The sequence below is a fragment of the Cantharellus anzutake genome, assembly GCF_015039405.1.
Source record: "Cantharellus anzutake strain C23 chromosome Unknown EI90scaffold_5, whole genome shotgun sequence".
Lineage (NCBI taxonomy): Eukaryota > Fungi > Basidiomycota > Agaricomycetes > Cantharellales > Hydnaceae > Cantharellus > Cantharellus anzutake.
In genome coordinates this window covers 747512-764496 of record NW_024066955.1, presented here as the reverse complement: position 1 = coordinate 764496, position 16985 = coordinate 747512, and the positions used below count along the sequence as shown (strand labels likewise).

Here is a 16985-nt window from a genome sequence, read left to right as displayed (position 1 = left end):
TAGTGGGGGACCTTCAGGCACATCAGGAGGGGTTTTTGTAGTTATCAACTCGGTTATACATTGGTTGGTAGTTCCAGGGGGGCATCTCCAAGAGGTGCATTAGATCCGAAATAGTCTGGATGAACCAGTGGTTAGAAATGAAAAGGCAAAGTATCTAATGGATGGATGATCACCCTTTCCAAGATTGGTAGTAGATTCGGTTATCTTTGCCCCGAATACAACTGCAGGATTCGTTTCAGTTCCGGCGCTGGGCAGTTCTTCAATAGCGCTGAGTGGAGTAGAGATACCACTACAAGAAGAACCCTCGTATTCCGATGGAGGCGCGGAAGTTCGAAGCCCTAGATCATTTACTAACAACTGCTCTCGAGCTTTCGCTTCAAGAAGGTTTCCATTTGAGCTCCCACTCTGTTGAAGCGGGATTGGACGTGACTTCCCGTGCCTTCGGGCACGCTTTCTTGGTCCAGAGGATTCGTCGGGTCCTCTGGACCTGTAGACAAGTTCGAGCTCATTCTCGACGGGCGAAGACGACCGTTCGGATCGAGGAACAAGGTGCAGTTGCATGACAGCATCCTGAAACGCAACAACTAGATCTTCGAGGCAAGTCGCTTCACGAGTTACCTCGCTCAGACTATTGCTAACGCAGAGTACTTCCTGGGCTTGGAGGAATTTAGGGGAAAAGGTTGCGCGAAGATTCACGGAGTACTTTGAAAGGGTTTGAAGGAAGGGCTTTGGTTCGAGGAGGTTCTCCAGCAGACGCTTATATAGCATGAGTTGAAGACGAGATTGGATGCGGTCACGTTCGGGCGGCATGTGAGGCAAGGAACGAGATTTGTTATCGATGAGATGGAGGATATAGGATGAGCCGGGCAAGGCTCCTGTGCGAGTAAAATTCTCTTCTGAAGGAGTGTGCTTAGTGGGCGAAAGGAATCGCAAAATTGCCTGTTGACGAGCATATCGAGCCCTCTCCTTTTTCGTTTTCGGTTGCTCTACTTCCTTTCGTACTATCTCATCCTGATTTGTGAAGATCAGTTGTTTGATGACAACCCTTGAAGGTTCTGACCCACGATAACACCAATGATAAGGATGTCATCTATGATACCCATCACTGGGAACTCCCTCTTAAAGCAAGATGGTACTGATTGTGAAGCAGAGATCCAACAGGAGGGGGCGACTCACACAGTATCCTAAAGTTTTCAAGAGTTGGATACAAGAAATCATAGTCAATAGTCTATAAAAATAATATATAATCATTCTTGGAGTTCCAGTAACATAATTGAAGTCACTGACTTTGATGCAACTCGCTCTTCCCCAGTGATGACAGGTACGACGATCTCCTCAGGCTGAATTGCGCGTTCGAGCTTTTTGTGTATAGACTGCATAATTGTTATTAGTGTTCCCTACGCACGAACACATTGCAACCGACTCACGCGGCCCGAATCCATAATGGCTTCGCTTTGTTTCGCTGCCGTCTTTTCGACTTCGATTCGCTTGCCACGAGCCGTAATTATATGTGAAGGTTTATTTATCACTCTTTGCCACCTATTCCCCCACCTCAATGTGTAGTCGAACTTAAGCTCGCACCATTGCGGGCCAACAAGGTCGGTTACCGACAGCGAACCAACAGGTCTGAATACATTCAATAAATGGAGTCGACGCATCTTGACGACCTCAGTGGAGGCCCCACTGGAGTCGTGCGATAGTGAAGGACCCAAGGCTGCAGGGGGAGGAACGGACGCTTCTCCCTTGCACGAGGTGGCGGGCTCGAATGCGGGTGAAACAGCAGGAGCCGTACAACACGTCACGGATGCATCTGACGCGCGGCCTTCGATGGCCTCGATCGCTTGGAGTTCCTCCCTGCTGAATTGGATATCTTCTAGGTCGGCGAACTCATCATCTTCAACAGCCATGGAACAAACATTGGGAACTGCCGTTTTTGTAATTCGGTACCGAAGTCGCAACGACTGAATTGTTGACTCTCGCGCTTAATAGCTGGAGAAGCGAACTCCCCAAAAGTGTGCCATGCAATCCATGAAAGGACTTAAGCCTGCGTGAAGAACGTTGCTCACCTCAGGGCACTGTCAACATCCAAGTGACTGTTGGCGTGATCACCCCAGGCCAAGCTGCAACGAGTTTGGTATAGGCAAGCGCTTATGTCCCAAAACGCCTTGTCGGACAAAGCGTTTTCAATTGACATTCTCGTGCACTAGGGACCTTTGAGAAATCATCTCCCTTCCGGTCGTTATCCGATCCCGCTTTGAATTGCGGGATGACACTGCACATTGCGCGGAGTTCTTTCTTGCATTTCGCAGTGTTGGGAAGTGCTTGATGGACATGCAACATTGACGAGTCCACGGAGTATCGACCCCATCAGTAGTCGGTATGAACCCGCTCTGAGCTGAGCCACGAGGCTCCACGTGTTCCGGAGTCCTGGTCTACATCCGTCATAATCAGACTTCACTTATCAAATGGGGCATTGCGCGTACTTCGGTAACGATTTTCCCGACAAGCAATCACAGCCCATATGTTCCATGTCCTGATCATCGGTGTTGGCTTTCAGCGATTTGGTAGATCATCAAACAATAGTCCCATTTTGGTTCCGCCTCCGGTGAGTAATAGCAGGTGTCATGTGTCCATGCGCTTGCGATAAGCCATCCCCGATTAATGTTATTATTGCATGGCAGCGATAGGGGTGGTGTGCTGTTGGTTCATATCGCGTAGTAGCCAGCCATTCCAAGTAAGTGGGTTTCCATGAAATGAGGCAGCGAGTTGGGCCCAAGATGGCGAAGCTGATGCGGAGAATTGGGCCATTGCGGGGTTGGTTCCTGGAGTCGGTTAAGCCGGGGATTTTTCATTCCATGCGGATGGGGACATTTGTTGAATAATCTTCAGAAAGAAACTGCTTCACCAGTATTTGTTATCAAATCAGGGGAGGGGCTGCAGGTCAGAATATGCATGTTGGTGGCAACACTCTCGAGAGTGTCTTAGACCCCTTTACGGGAGAGGTGATCCGGCAATGATTTTTCCTTTTGGTGATTTATCACATTGTTGCTCAGTCCTAGTCGAGGTTGTTCTGAGTGCGTAGCTGCTGTGGTCGCCGGTGAAAGCGCTGCAGATGCGATATCAATCAGATCAGTATTGCTCTGCCTCCGGTGCGGAAATCCGTTCATTTGCATCCTTGAATAAGATTAGTAAATAGCGACTTCCCCGTTTTATTTCTCTCACCATTTCCACACAAAACTCGTTGCACCCCAAAAGCCATTCTGTTGTAGATAAAAGACAGCTTCTGCTCCCAGATAACTTTGTCAGATCACGCATCACGCTCAGACGCGTTATCGAGCTCCAATATGTCACCTCCAGCGCTTATGACTGCACCTGGTGCAAAATTCTTCGATTCGACTGACCATCCACCCTTCAACGCCCATCCAAAAGAATACTACGGTGGGCCCGAGATACACACTCGGGCACGTACCTACTCGAATGTGAGCTTCGCGAACTGCATGTTCAAAAAAGCTGGAACTTTGGAATTGACCCCGCTTCGCTGTTCCCGATCGCCCCAACCGACAGGATTACAGACGGCGTCCCATTCTTCAAACTCGCGACGCAAAACTCAGACGACTCTCGCATGGTGAGCCCTAGATTTGCTGAATGCCGATCGCCAAGATTGCCTCATCCTTGCCCACGCTCGGAATAACCCCATCCATTTATAGACCCCAACCCATCTGAAAGTGCGGGGCCCCGACGGTTTCTAGTTGATGTAGAGGAGACTATACGGATCGTGCTCGAGCAAGAAGACACTGATGGCGATTTTCAAGTGCGTGTCTTGGTTTTCCTTTTTGCCACGCAGCATGAGCGCCAAATGCTGAAACTCTCCTCATCACAAACAGATCAGCATAACGGACTCTGGACCCAAAATCATGTCTCTCGGGACGGCCACCAGCAACGGCTTCAAAACATTCGATATCCGTGTGCGCTTATTTTGCTTTTCGCGAGACCTTCTTCTTTGTTCATGGAGTTTTATCTCCGACATATCTTTTACAGGGAACATACATGCTGTCTAATCTTCTTCAGGAGCTGGCACTCGCAAAAGATCATGGAAGGAAGCGAATCGTGTTAGATGAAAGCCGACTGACCGAAAATCCCGTTGATCGCCTATCGCGTATGATCAAGACTTCATTCTGGAATGCTCTGACCCGTCGCATCGATGGCGACGGTTTGGAGATTATCTGCGCCGATCCCAAGAATCGTACAGCAAACGTGAAGCCACTTATTTATGTTCCGTACGGCGAACCCAAGATGGCCGAGTACTATCGCAAGGTGTCCATTGAAAAGCCACATTTGGGACTTCGGGTCGAGGTTCTTCCTAAAAAATGCGAAGATGCTGCGTTTGTCAAAAGCCTCAATGACAAACCGGGTATTCTTGCGCTCGCGATGCAGGAGGTCGAGGACGGGAATGGCACGACTTCCCTCAAAGGCATTCCATTCGTTGTCCCAGGCGCCCGTTTCAACGAGGTTAGTCCTTATTTACCTTGTAGAACCCTATCATTCATGTTCATGATCTGGTTATTAGTTGTACAACTGGGATTCCTACTTTATTTCGCTCGGGCTACTTGTAGACGGTCAAGTCGACATGGCGCAAGGGATGGTTGAGCATTTCGTTTTTGAGATCAAACACTACGGCAAAGTGAGAACAATTTAGCCTCTCGATCTTCACCTCCGTATTGAGTACTCCATCTCCTAGATCTTGAATGGAAGCAGAAGCTACGTATGTGTCGGTGGTTTATTACCCAAAAAGAAATCTTGAACTTTATCTCTCTAGTACCTGTGCCGCACCCAGCCGCCCTTCCTAACGGATATGGCACTTCAGATCTTCAATCAACTTGATCGTAGTAAAGCAGAACAAAACAGGTCTTGGTTGCGCCGAGCAATTCAAGCTGCCATTAAGGAGTACCATACCGTGTGGATGGCGCAACCACGTTTGGACCCTGTCACTGGTCTCTCGCGATACCGCCCCGATGGCCTTGGTATACCACCTGAGACGGAAGCCTCTCACTTCACTCATATCCTCGAACCCTACGCAAACAAGCACGGTTTATCTATCACGACTTCAGTGAAAAGTACAATGATGGAACACTCTCCGAACCTGAACTGGACGAGTACTTCCTCCATGATCGTGCTGTTCGCGAATCAGGACACGACACGACCTATCGATTCGAGAAGATTTGTGCAAACCTAGCTACCATCGACCTCAACGCATTGCTTTACAAATATGAAGTTGACATTGCTACTGCTATCCGAGACGTCTTTGTGGATGAATTCGAGTTGGAGGACGAATTCTACCTTTCACCTCATCCCATCACTCCCGAAGCATTCCGGGCAGAGAAGAGGGATCCATCACGTCGAGTTAAGTCCACGGCCAAACCTCAGACCTCGAGCATCTGGTTCCAACGCGCCAGGGAACGCAAAGAACGAATCGATCATTACCTTTGGAACGATAGGAAGAAGCTGTACTTTGATTATGATACAGTCAAGGGGAGGCAGATCAATTATGAGACTGCCACTGCTTTTTGGGCGCTTTGGGCTGGCTGTGCGAGTGAGGAGCAAGCATGGAAGCTCGTGTATGTCCTGATTTTGCTTGTTCAGCCGAACTTCTCCGTGATTGATTCTTTTTGTCCGTTCTTCATGTACAGTGCCCACTCCATGTCCAAGTTTGAAGTGATCGGTGGATTAGTGTCCGGAACTGAGGAGTCTCGAGGGAAGATATCCCTAGATCGTCCGAACCGACAGTGGGACTATCCGTAAGCGCCGGCGCGACCTCATATGCTTGAAATGTGGTGTTTGATGCAGTTCAACTTTCCAGATACGCCTGGCCACCACACCAAATCATGACTTGGGTTGGGTTGGAGCGTTATGGTTACCTGGAAGAGGCGCAGCGGTTGGCTTATCGTTTCCTCTATATGTAAGTTCGTCATCGCAGCGCCCTCGTTTCCATTCTTTCTCACCATCCCCCCCGCTTTGTCAGGATGACTGTCGCATTCGTGGATTTCAACGGGGTCGTACCAGAGAAGGTAAGGGAGATTTCCGCGCCACTTTTCACATGCCGTGACTGATCCTCAATTGCCTATTTGGCTAGTTTGATGCGGTTAAGCTTTCTCATATGGTTGATGCCGAATACGGCAACCAAGGATTAGACTTCAAGATGGTGCCACGCGAAGGTTTTGGTTGGATGAATGGTGGGTCCAATTTCGCCCGCATCAGAGGGTGTTTCCTCCAGAATTCCAGGCTCCTAAACTCTCCCCATCCTTTTTCTCAGCCGCCTATCAAGTAGGATTAACTTTCCTGACCAATCACATGCGTCGTGCTGTCGCGACATGTACAAGTCCCGAAGTCTTCTTCGGGCGCGGAAACGATCAGTCGGCCATTCATAACACGATTTTATTATCCACTGATCCGCTCGGCCTTGCTATGGACCAACTCTCAATCTAGACGAATCGTCTCCGACACTCTCTCCGCGTTTTCTGTCTTCCTTTCCCAGCTTCGATCCCCACACATGTCGCCCGGACTTCCTTCAACCTCCATTCATGCAGGAACCGTGTAGGTTTCTCTCAATATCACGCTTTTCGTTCCGTTACTTTTGTCTGCCCTTTCTAATACTTAAAGCATCGTCGACTTAATGCCACTTTCTCCCGTCGCCTTTGTACTATAGTTTCTCGTTTTTTTCTCCCATCCCCACCCTCCCTTTTACTATCAGTAGTCTCGAGTTGCAATAGCTGAATCGTCACCTCAGTAATCGCCGCAAGCATTAGTCCCGTAGGAATATTTGTACCACACCCAATCAATGGGAATATTTATGCTGGACATTATATAGGTATTGAGTTCTTCGGGAAGGTCTATAACAATGCAATATGCCGTAAGCAAAACGAGAAGATCTGTGACGTCCTGCTGGGAGAAAGGATCCCTTTAGACTCCATATGATCCGCTGAACTTGAACTCTCCAGCAGCAGGGTTCCACCTCACGTTGACGTCGCCACGCAAGTAAAGGCTGCTGTAGCGGGTACTGGCTCGAATGGAGTCACCGAGCGCATTCTCGAATTCCTCAATGGCGAATTTCTTCTGTTTCCACTTGGGTGGTTCGGGAAGGTTCAGGAGAGCGGCGAAGACATCTAATAAAAAAATTTGGGTCCACGATCGTCAAGTTTCACCTAGATCTATATATCTCACCCGCATCAGGGCATACACCATCGTAAACCCATCTGGCTGTACCAGATTTACACGTCGGCTTCCACTGGATAATATGGCATCCAAAAAATTAGCGTAGACTGGGGTGGATGTTGGATGAAAGCCTACTTCCCGACATCTGCTTTTTAATACCACTCTTCGCTGCTCTTCCAAGTTTGTCTGCAACAGCCTCTATCTGTTTTGCAGTTTTTTTAACAGGTACAGTGGGAGAGTGGGAAACAGCAATTGGATTCGACGACGGAGCAACACCAGATGTCACGGGGTTGGACATTCCTTCCAATTTCCTTGCATATTGTGCAAGATTGACGATAAACGCACGAGTGGACGTGTCACTGTCTGGTATCTTGAACTCTTTGGGGCTGTTCAAGATATGCGACACGATTGTCTCCATTTGAACGCTTAACACGTCTGTCAGTCCGCTGATTACCTCAGTCGAAGATTTTGGCGACGCGGCGTTCTGATCCCGGGACTTTGCACGAGAAGGTTTACGAGGCGGGAGAGAGCAGTTTGCATCGTCCATGCTTGAGTCTGCTGCATCAACCTTGCCATTGAAGCACTGGAGAGCTTCGAGAGTTGTTGCTTCAAGGATCTTGGACATGTTTGGAAGCCAAGACGTCGGAGTGCGGTGTTTGCATCCGGCGACGAGCCGAAAATTGGGGTTCCGAATTCTCCATTCTCCACATTTGCATTTGCGTTGATTTTTTATCGAATGGGCTAGTGAACTCACAGCTAACCGCGGATTTCTTTGCCCAAATGAATCTTTTGAAAACGATTTCTTCTGTTTCCAATGAGAGACAGCGGATGAAGTAAATGGGTGGCGCAGCAATTTAGAGACCACAGTTCGCGTGTTGCGTTATACGAAGACCCCAATCGGAAGACGGCAGTCGACCCAGACACATTTACTCTCGTATGTTTCGCGGGGTACACACTTCCGTCTTCAATGTCGAAGCCACTGGTGGATCATCGGGGCATAGGTTACCTCGTCCTGGCACTCTTCCGCCTGTGATTCTCCGGTTGGGTTCCAAGACGGACGCAAGATACGCGCCAAGGTTTGCATCCAATTGGCGTGATGGGAATAACTCATGGATCAAATTTTCTCACGAGCGTCGGCCATAAACGATGCCCTTCTGCGCTCCCCGCCCAGAATCCCAATCATCAACATCAACCACTCCCCCTTAATTTGTCGTCCGATAATTATGCCATCCGTGACTTGCTGACATGGGCCTCGTCCAAAACGAAGCACCGCAGGGGCTGGCTTTCACTGCTGGGCAAAACGGAAAGACACAATCAACAAGTCCAAATACCGAGGAAAGAGAAACGACCTAATATGCCACCTGCCACATTCTCATCCCGCTAGTCAATCGGTCTGGAACACACTTCTCCTTTAAACATAGTGGCAACCTCCTCAAACTCTGCTTCTCCGTCCTGAATCTCACATTCCGCACGTCACCGCATGGCCAATCAGGTGTTTTCCCGGTTTCTTGCACTTCATAATAGCTTAGTCAAAGTCGTCTTCCCGTCCGTAGTGCCGAGTTGGTCAGGTCAACGTGCCATGCTTGGAGTAGGAGTAATTGATTGCATAAAGTAGTTATAGTGAAGGGATATGATTGGGAAGTTTGACAAAGAAGCGAGCGAGGTTGGTTTTGTAGGCTTCTTGCTTACGGCCTTCCATGAGTGAGGTTATGTGTCACCGATGGAGGTCGTAAGCACAACAAGGATGGCGCATCGAGCATACGTGCAAGGCAGGTAGATCTCGCCAGGAGGTAACATCTCCAGGATCTTCGTTGCCGAAATCATAGTTGCACCCCAGGGAATAATAGAAATATCAATATTTACGATCCGCCCTTCCAGTCGTAATCCCCAGAGACGGCTTTGTGACTGGCTACAAAGAAGACTTGGGGAAATCGTCTTGAGAGATACTCACACAAGCTCCAGTTGCCTAGAGGTAAGGCCATACAGGAGACCCCAGAAAGTAAGCAGGCAGAGGCCCAATTGCATACCCACCAGCGGGGGACACTAGGTGATTCCGGTAGTAACATAGTTGGGGTCCCCTCGTGCAAAGGTATGCCCGCATATATACTTATTGTAATACTGGCAAAGCATGTGTTAAATGAGAGATAATTCGAGAAGACAAGGCCCAACCACTTACCGCCACCTAACGGTTGGTGCACAAGAGAAAGCATGGATATCCAAAGGATAGCGGTTCCCATCCAGCAATCCCACCAACAATGGAATTAAGCATGACTTGTGGCCATGATGGAGGTCGACATGCAAAGGGGTCAGATTCGATATTACATTGATGAACTTTAGCTGTCTCCGGTCTCTGGGATTTCTCAAGCAAAGCGTGTAACTAAGGGCTTTGTCCGCAAATCAAATATGGGTCTTCGCACCGTGGGAAAATGGCTTGGTCACTCACTTGCCGTTCGAGGCAGCCTCAGCCAAGAATAATTGGAGATAAGGGGGCTCTGGGCGTACCTTTTTGAGTGTACAAGATCAGGTGAACCTACGGCTGTGTTCTTTTTTTCAGCTGGACCACCGTTTTCTCGTTCTCTGATTGGATTTAAGGTTTTAGCCTTGACCTCGAGTTATGACGGATCCGAGATGGAATTCAATTGACTTTCGTCGGTGTTGGAGAGTCTCCTGTGCGTGTTCAGAACAGATCGGCTTTCTTTCGGCTAAGTGGTATGTTTTGACATCGATTTGTTCACGATGAATGCGGCCAAGTTTTTTACCTTCCATCCAACTACTATTGGATTAGTGACACCCGTGCTCATTGACACTTTGACTGTGTTTTCTTTCATTTGACACGTCACGTAACGACCAGGTTATACCTTGGTCAACACACTTACCCAATGATTGCGGCGACACAACCCCCTGGAATCGTTCAATGTACAGAGTCTCAGCAGGGCATTGAAGCACGTTCTTGCTCTCTCATTGGCTAGCCGGGCACCCAGTGTCATTCCGGTTGTGTTCACTTGTCTCGCATCCGTGGTATATACCTATATCATTCCATGGCTTTAGAGCGCACTTTCAGGGCTTGACATGACCTCACATCAGATGAAAATCTCGCCCCTCAACGACGACTCAGACAGTCGTAAAAAGGTGGGTACATGGGGTTTCTTTTATCATCATGTTTCACACTCCGCGAAACCTTTGAATTGTGTAGTACTCCGGGAGCGTAAAACGTTACGAAGAATGGGCGCGGTTTACAAACAGATGTGGAGTGTGTTCGCCATGTTAGACTCAAGGTAGCAGTGCAGAGTGTACAACATTAGCCATGCTGGGCTTGTCGTCGTCAATCAGGATCGATAGTCGCATCATTGCGATGTCGCACTCTAGACAACAGATCAGGTGAAGAGGTTGAAGCGGCATGTGAAGAAGTGCGCATCGATGAGATAGATGACGCATGTGGGCAGGTCAGGAAACTCAAACACAACCGGAGATGAGATAAGCTAGCTGGCTGGCCCCAAACGGGCGATGACTTAAGTGACCGGATCCCAAATCGGTGATGATCTAAGCAAGCCTACAGCTGTGTTCTTTTTTTCAGCTGGACCACCGTTTTCTCGCTCTCTGATTGGATTTAAGGTTTTAGCCTTGACCTCGAGTTATGACGGATCCGAGATGGAATTCGATTGACTTTCATCGGTGTTGGAGAGTTTCCTGTGCGTGTTCAGAACAGATCGGCTTTCTTTCGGCTAAGTGGTATGTTTTGACATCGATTTGTTCACGATGAATGCGGCCAAGTTTTTTACCTTCCATCCAACTACTATTGGATTAGTGACACCCGTGCTCATTGACACTTTGACTGTGTTTTCTTTCATTTGACACGTCACGTAACGACCAGGTTATACCTTGGTCGACACACTTACCCAATGATTGCGACGACACAACCCCCTGGAATCGTTCAATGTACAGAGTCTCAACAGTGCATTGAAGCACGTTCTTGCTCTCTCATTGGCTAGCCGGGCCATTCCGGTTGTGTTCACTTGTCTCGCATCCGTGGTATATACCTATATCATTCCATGGCTTTAGAGCGCACTTTCAGGGCTTGACATGACCTCACATCAGATGAGAGTCTCGCCCCTCAACGACGACTCAGACAGTCGTAAAAAGGTGGGTACATGGGGTTTCTTTTATCATCATGTTTCACACTCCGCGAAACCTTTGAATTGTGTAGTACTCCGGGAGCGTACAACGTTACGAAGAATGGGCACGGTTTACAAACGGATGTGGAGTGTGTTCGCCATGTTAGACTCAAGGTAGCAGTGCAGAGTGTACAACATTAGCCATGCTGGGCTTGTCGTCGTCAATCAGGATCGATAGTCGCATCATTGCGATGTCGCACTCTAGACAACAGATCAGGTGAAGAGGTTGGAGCGGCATGTGAAGAAGTGCGCATCGATGAGATAGATGACGCATGTGGGCCGGTCAGGAAACTCAAACACAACCGGAGATGAGATAAGCTAGCTGGCTGGCCCCAAACGGGCGATGACTTAAGCGACCGGATCCCAAATCGGTGATGATCTAAGCAAGCAGAACCAAAATGGGTGAGGAAGAGCCCTAAAGGGACGATGAACTAAGCGAGTGCATCCCAAATGGGAGCTGAAGTAAGCGCCTTCATCCAATGAGAGTGTGTGAGACCTCGCTCCAACCAATCGGCGTTCGCGATTCGTGGAGCGTGTCCGGGCTCTTTATATATAGTAGAGACTTTGCGCGGCGCTGGCAGGAAAAGGCTACAGTGCCGTTACATATCTTGGCTGACCTTCTGACGTCATCCGCCTCATGTGCATGGTTGGGAATATTTGGCAACTCATTGACATGCAGAAAGGGATTGTGAATTCCGGCGCATTCCCCAAAAGTCATATCCCAAACACAAAAAATCAAACAATATTTCTATATCCTACTATATTGCATGATTTGGATTGTAGCAAGGCATATCAATATTCAAGCGCTCATCGGGGGTCAGTGTTGAGTTTGGTATGATTATCGGTGACTAGCTCAGACCTGATAGAAGGCGTGATTGAGGACCTATGCTCTCGATCGGGTGGCCATTGGCTTTGTTTTCCCAACCCATCCTTCATGAACCCACAGTTTTGAGGCGGCCCCCAATGATTTTTTAGCAACGCGACGTCGTGCTCATGAGCGCGACATTCAGTGCTTTAGGCTCATCATTGTCCTGTTATTATTGAGCGTCTCTTTAACGCTCGTGAAAATAGTTGGTAGAGGGACGATCATGCGACGAACGGTGCTTAGAGAATATCAAGTAGAGGGGAAGGAATGCACAGTGAAAAATTGGCAAGTGCAAGCGTGTCATCAACCATTGGTGGAGTGGTATATCTCTCGACGTTCAGATCACAACCGTTTCCTGGGCTTGTACGCCCCGCCCCATCCAGAGAGCGGTTGCAACGGGGACCCCAGCTACAGTATGTAATGGAATGAGAGAATGATGAAATTAGATAGTAGATGATCCGATAACTAGCCGCGCCGCGCGGGGTAATAATTAAGATCTTATCTCGGTACAGCCCATCAGCATGATATACATATTTGGTTGAAGGTTTTGCAGGGTAACCACAAGCTAGGCGCGAAGCGATGTTGCATCTCAATGATAGAACCCTTCCAAATCCGCGAATTTGGGAAGACAAAGGCGGCCCGATGAGCTTGTCAGGCACTCACCTACATAAGTACTTTTCCGACCCCCCCCCCCAGCCCTGCAAATGCCTGTAGGCAGCGTCCAAGCGCCCTCAGAGATATTCATCAATATCTTGTTCAATTGGAACGATCATATGTGCATTTAACTATCACACACCCACACGGAGGAAGGAATGGCCTCCGTGTTTCGGCGCCTCTTGAATAATATACTCCTAAATAATATCATTTTTTTAAGGGGCACCCCTTCATACGAAAGGGGCTTATATTCTGACTGTCAGTCAGGCAGCACCATATCCAAGTCCCAACGTCCCCCTGTTGCAACTATACTACTGACGGAGACACCATGGCGCCGTTAATTCCCGAGACGAAAAACGCCGATGCCTTCGACAACGCAAAAGAGTCCGCGAAAGCGACGGCCAGGCGCGCCTTATTTCACCCTCTCGACGAGCTCGACGCTGCAGAGGTTCGCTCCTCAATTAATTTTCTCACCCCGCTTTTGAACCTAACCTAAAGGTTGACACAATGACATTACCTATTAGATCGCCTCCATTTCTCTCGCCGTGCGGGAGTATAGTATCCAGCAGAACGTCAAATCATTCAAGTTCATAAGCTCTGGCATCATTCATCCGCCCAAAAGGGACGTTTTAGCATGGTTAGGCATACCTACCGCTCCAGGCAAAGAACCCGCTGCGCCTCGGCCAGCTTCCATCCTTAGGAGAGCTGAAACGGATGTAAGTCTATTTGAAGTGCCAATTCATTCGCAGGGGTGGGGCATGCAACCGACCGCTTCATTGTCTTTATGTATGGTTTGACGAATTGATCCGTCGACCGACATCAATTCCCTCGGCCGTTTATGTAGTTCATTGACGTGGTCACTGGGTGAGTTAGTTTTTCGATAGAAGCACTCGTGGGCGTAATTAGCTCACTCGCTTTTTTCTTTTTTTTCGTCACCAACCCATCCGCTCAAATAAAAGTTGCGTGTACAATGCGACATTGACTCTTGCCCCTAATGGAACGTGGGTTGTCGATGGAATTACGAAGCTCCCCGAGGGCACTCAGCCACAGATTTCTGCCGAAGAGTTACTTGAGAGCGAGGTGAAGATTCGGGCCGATGTGAGTTGCACTTTAAACTTTCGAAGACGGAATCGAGATTTAATAATTTTATCGATCTAATTTAGCCCGAAGTTCAGAGGCTTGCTGCTGAAGTTGGTATCAAGCCCGAAGAAATATATGCGGACGGATGGGCTATCGGGTATGATACTAACTAACTTGAGTGTCCAAGTTTGTGGGTAGTAATTTTTCTGAAGGGGTGTAACTTTTGAATAGATACGACGAACGCTTCCCAAATACCACTCGTCTTCAACAATGCCTACTCTTTGCTCGCTTCAAACCCGATTCGAATCTTTATGCTCATCCCTTGGCAAGTCCATCCCAGTTAGTTGGGGGTCTGTGATCGCAATTTAATTTAATTTTTTGTTCTTCTTAAAAAAACAGGATTTCTTCCCTGTCCTCAATGATACGACTGGGAAGGTGATTCACATCGATTTCGCTCCCCATCGTTCAAAGGAAACTGGCGAGCTTTCTTCGGATACCACCGCTCCTCCGCCCCTCGATGCTCCCAATTATGGTCTTAGCCGTGAACGAATCCCTCCTCCCCTTACCCCATATGAATATTTGCCCGAACTAGTATTGTCGGAGGAAAGCAAGCGTTCAAAGGAAGCAAGGGAATCGCTGAAAACCCTCAGGATCGAGCAGCCTGATGGGGTCAGCTTCAAGATGATCGGGAACCAGATTGAATGGCAGAAGTGGAAGTTGCATGTCGGTGAGTTTGGTTGTTTGTTTGTTTTTGGCTTTTCACGCGCGATTCTCGTAAGGTTCGCTGCTGACAAATTTTTTGACATCCCCATTTTTGTCCCCCCTGACATGATTAGCCTTCAATGGCAGGGAGGGTCTTATCATCTCTACTGTCACCTACAATGATGACGGTGAAGTAAGGCCTATCATTTACAGGATGTCCATTGCGGAAATGGTCGTTCCCTATGCTGCCCCTGAGCATCCCCACCCCAGGAAGTTCGCCTTTGATGTGTAAGTAAGATCTCATTTTTTTTTTCACAGGAACTTATGGACATCACCCATAAATTTTTCTATTTCCAGTGGCGAGTACGGTATGGGAGCCATGGCGAATGATCTGACCCTTGGATGTGATTGCCTTGGGACTATTCATTACCTCGTAGGCTCTCCCTTTATACCAAGGCAAAGGTAGTCTGTGTGTGCTGACGTGTTTTTCTTTATGTCAGCCTGGTGCATTCGTTGGCCACAGCGGAGAGCCTATCAAGCTTAAACGTGCCATTTGTATTCATGAAGAAGACGCAGGTGTGAAATTAATTTAGTTTGATGACGTACGTGGTGGAATTGAACGGGCCGCTTACTTAGGTTTGCTTTGGAAACATACTGACTATCGCAAGAATGGACGATCGATGTCTGTCCGCAGTCGTAAACTTACGTACGTACGCAGCTATCTATCTTCTGCAACGTGCCATTAAGTAGGTCTCACCGTTCTTCCCCCCGGAAATTTCTTCAACGTACAGGGTCTCGATGATAGCCACGGTCGCAAACTACGAGTACTGTTTCTACTACAATTTTTATCAAGATGGAACGATCGAGCTTGAGACCCGCTTGACAGGCGTCCTGAACGTCTATGTGACTGGGAAGGACGAGCCTTCGCCGCACGGCTCTATCGTTGCCCCTCAGATTCAAGCTCAATATCATCAGCATATATTCTCCCTCAGACTCGATCCAATGATCGATGGTTTGGATAACTCCGTCCTCGAGAGCAACCTTCACCAGCTCGACGCCCCCACGGGTTCTACAGAGAATTACGCAGGCAACGGATGGTATCAGAAGACGTCGGTCGTTCAAACCCCTGATAATGCGCGTGACTATGAATTCGAAACGGATCGCCGGTGGACGATCGTTAATCCGTCTAGAAAGCACTATGCTAGCGGAATGCCGGCTGGATATACTATTGGTGCGAAGGGCGGTGCCATCAGGATGTTGGCTAAGCCCGATTCGTGGGTGGCGAAGCGATCAGGTTTTGCAGGGAAGAGTCTCTGGGTAGTAAGGGATGAGGAAGGAAAGAGGTTATTCCCTTCGGGGAAGTATGTCCCTCAAACGTAAGTGGATGTGAGGTCCTTGGACAGTTGGGCGTGATTTTTTTGTTGGGGTTGGGGGTCACTTGCTCTCCCTCTCTCCCACCATTTGGTGTATTGCATTGTGTTTGCTAACCGATGAGAGAATCATTTTTCCAGTGTCAAAGCTCCTTTAGATTCCATTGGAGAATGGGCCAAAGATGGGCAGAGTGTGGATAACGAAGATATCTTGCTATTTTTAACATTTGGTAAGTCGTTGATACATATTATATATACGTATTGGGGTCGGCCGCGTTGCAACTCATGCGAATCGCTTTTGGTGGCCTCGACCTTGAACTTATTCGAACCGGATAGGAACCAATCACATCCCAAGGCGAGTAGAGAAAATTAACCTTTTGCACCTCCTCGGTCAGTGAGGTATCTGACATTCATCCTCCCATGGGCTCGTGCCAACTCTCACGCAGACCTGAAGATTGGCCCGTGTAAGTCGCACCCGCGTCACTTGCTCGATATGGGTTCTGATGACTAAGGCGTTGTCCCTTATATAGTATGCCGGTTGAGCACCTCCGTCTCACTCTCAAGCCAGTCAATTTCTTCAAATGGTCCCCGGCTATCGATGTCCGCCCTGAAAACGATAAGTAAGTAAGCGCCCATTAACCATTGCGGCTTTTGCGGTTGTTTCGTTACTCTGGGGGTGGGTGGGTGTGAATCTTGGTCTGAATTCCACATCTCCGCAGTCACAGCAAGTTGGCCTTCCAGAATGGCGCCACAGAGAATGGTACGAATGGTACATCGAATGGCCAAGACCACTTGGCAGTTGAATCATGTTGCAGCGCATGATCCCGAGACCTCCTCGTGGTTGCAGGGTTCCATCTGAGATCGTATTGACATTGGACATCCACGTTCCCGCTTGCTTCGATTTTCCGGTGTCATGCAAAATAGCCTTGTATT

General features: G+C 48.5%; 6 protein-coding genes across 6 annotated transcripts; 2 read left to right on the top strand and 4 right to left on the bottom strand.

Annotated features, from left to right (window-relative positions):
- Window positions 1-8: 8 nt before the first annotated feature.
- On the bottom strand, window positions 9-2073 carry EI90DRAFT_2068000 (exonuclease V a 5' deoxyribonuclease-domain-containing protein). Its single transcript, XM_039052511.1, has 6 exons — window positions 1428-2073; window positions 1288-1373; window positions 1177-1228; window positions 1065-1118; window positions 174-1011; window positions 9-115 (listed from the first exon to the last, which is right to left on the bottom strand). Exons 1-6 carry the CDS (start codon window positions 1905-1907, stop codon window positions 54-56), a joined length of 1572 nt encoding a protein of 523 aa, XP_038921829.1. The 5' UTR covers window positions 1908-2073; the 3' UTR covers window positions 9-53.
- Window positions 1990-2715, bottom strand: EI90DRAFT_3035681 (uncharacterized protein). The gene is made up of 2 exons (XM_039058640.1): window positions 2682-2715; window positions 1990-2605 (listed from the first exon to the last, which is right to left on the bottom strand). Exon 2 carries the CDS (start codon window positions 2338-2340, stop codon window positions 2149-2151), a length of 192 nt encoding a protein of 63 aa, XP_038921828.1. The 5' UTR covers window positions 2341-2605; window positions 2682-2715; the 3' UTR covers window positions 1990-2148.
- A 464-nt stretch (window positions 2716-3179) lies between these two features.
- Window positions 3180-6901, top strand: EI90DRAFT_3035678 (glycoside hydrolase family 37 protein). The gene is made up of 14 exons (XM_039058639.1): window positions 3180-3479; window positions 3565-3625; window positions 3708-3811; window positions 3885-3965; window positions 4039-4509; window positions 4568-4681; window positions 4739-4762; window positions 4817-5021; window positions 5084-5615; window positions 5688-5795; window positions 5858-5956; window positions 6020-6065; window positions 6131-6230; window positions 6311-6901. The coding sequence occupies exons 1-14, from the start codon at window positions 3345-3347 to the stop codon at window positions 6481-6483; spliced, it is 2253 nt and encodes a 750-aa protein (XP_038921827.1). The 5' UTR covers window positions 3180-3344; the 3' UTR covers window positions 6484-6901.
- On the bottom strand, window positions 6850-7868 carry EI90DRAFT_3035676 (uncharacterized protein). The gene has a single exon (XM_039058638.1). It carries the CDS (start codon window positions 7832-7834, stop codon window positions 7307-7309), a length of 528 nt encoding a protein of 175 aa, XP_038921825.1. The 5' UTR covers window positions 7835-7868; the 3' UTR covers window positions 6850-7306.
- EI90DRAFT_2906798 (uncharacterized protein) lies at window positions 6958-7288 on the bottom strand (the record flags this gene model as incomplete). The annotated part of the gene is made up of 2 exons (XM_039054264.1): window positions 6958-7160; window positions 7219-7288. Coding segments are annotated over 2 exons (273 nt in total), but the record flags the coding sequence as incomplete, so codon positions are not given.
- A 5360-nt stretch (window positions 7869-13228) lies between the features above and the next one.
- EI90DRAFT_3143863 (copper amine oxidase) lies at window positions 13229-16874 on the top strand (the record flags this gene model as incomplete). Its single annotated transcript, XM_039065063.1, has 16 exons — window positions 13229-13348; window positions 13425-13616; window positions 13745-13764; window positions 13860-13998; window positions 14064-14137; window positions 14212-14305; window positions 14380-14707; window positions 14817-14970; window positions 15040-15115; window positions 15183-15258; window positions 15319-15388; window positions 15474-16058; window positions 16194-16286; window positions 16499-16516; window positions 16583-16672; window positions 16772-16874. The coding sequence occupies 16 exons, from the start codon at window positions 13229-13231 to the stop codon at window positions 16872-16874; spliced, it is 2232 nt and encodes a 743-aa protein (XP_038921824.1).
- Between the last annotated feature and the right edge of the window lie 111 nt (window positions 16875-16985).

Bases quoted from the DNA above. Each gene is read 5' to 3' on its own strand.
- EI90DRAFT_3035678 (XM_039058639.1), top strand. From the start codon at position 3,345: ATGTCACCTCCAGCGCTTATGACTGCACCTGGTGCAAAATTCTTCGAT. The intron at 3,626-3,707 runs GTGAGCCCTAGA...ATCCATTTATAG, and splicing joins ACTCAGACGACTCTCGCATG to ACCCCAACCCATCTGAAAGT. The intron at 6,066-6,130 runs GTAAGGGAGATT...CTATTTGGCTAG, and splicing joins ACGGGGTCGTACCAGAGAAG to TTTGATGCGGTTAAGCTTTC.
- EI90DRAFT_2068000 (XM_039052511.1), bottom strand. From the start codon at position 1,907: ATGGCTGTTGAAGATGATGAGTTCGCCGACCTAGAAGATATCCAATTC. The intron at 1,119-1,176 runs GTGAGTCGCCCC...TCTTGCTTTAAG, and splicing joins TGAAAACTTTAGGATACTGT to AGGGAGTTCCCAGTGATGGG. The intron at 116-173 runs GTGATCATCCAT...TGGTTCATCCAG, and splicing joins TACTACCAATCTTGGAAAGG to ACTATTTCGGATCTAATGCA.
- EI90DRAFT_3035681 (XM_039058640.1), bottom strand. From the start codon at position 2,340: ATGTTGCATGTCCATCAAGCACTTCCCAACACTGCGAAATGCAAGAAA.
- EI90DRAFT_3035676 (XM_039058638.1), bottom strand. From the start codon at position 7,834: ATGTCCAAGATCCTTGAAGCAACAACTCTCGAAGCTCTCCAGTGCTTC.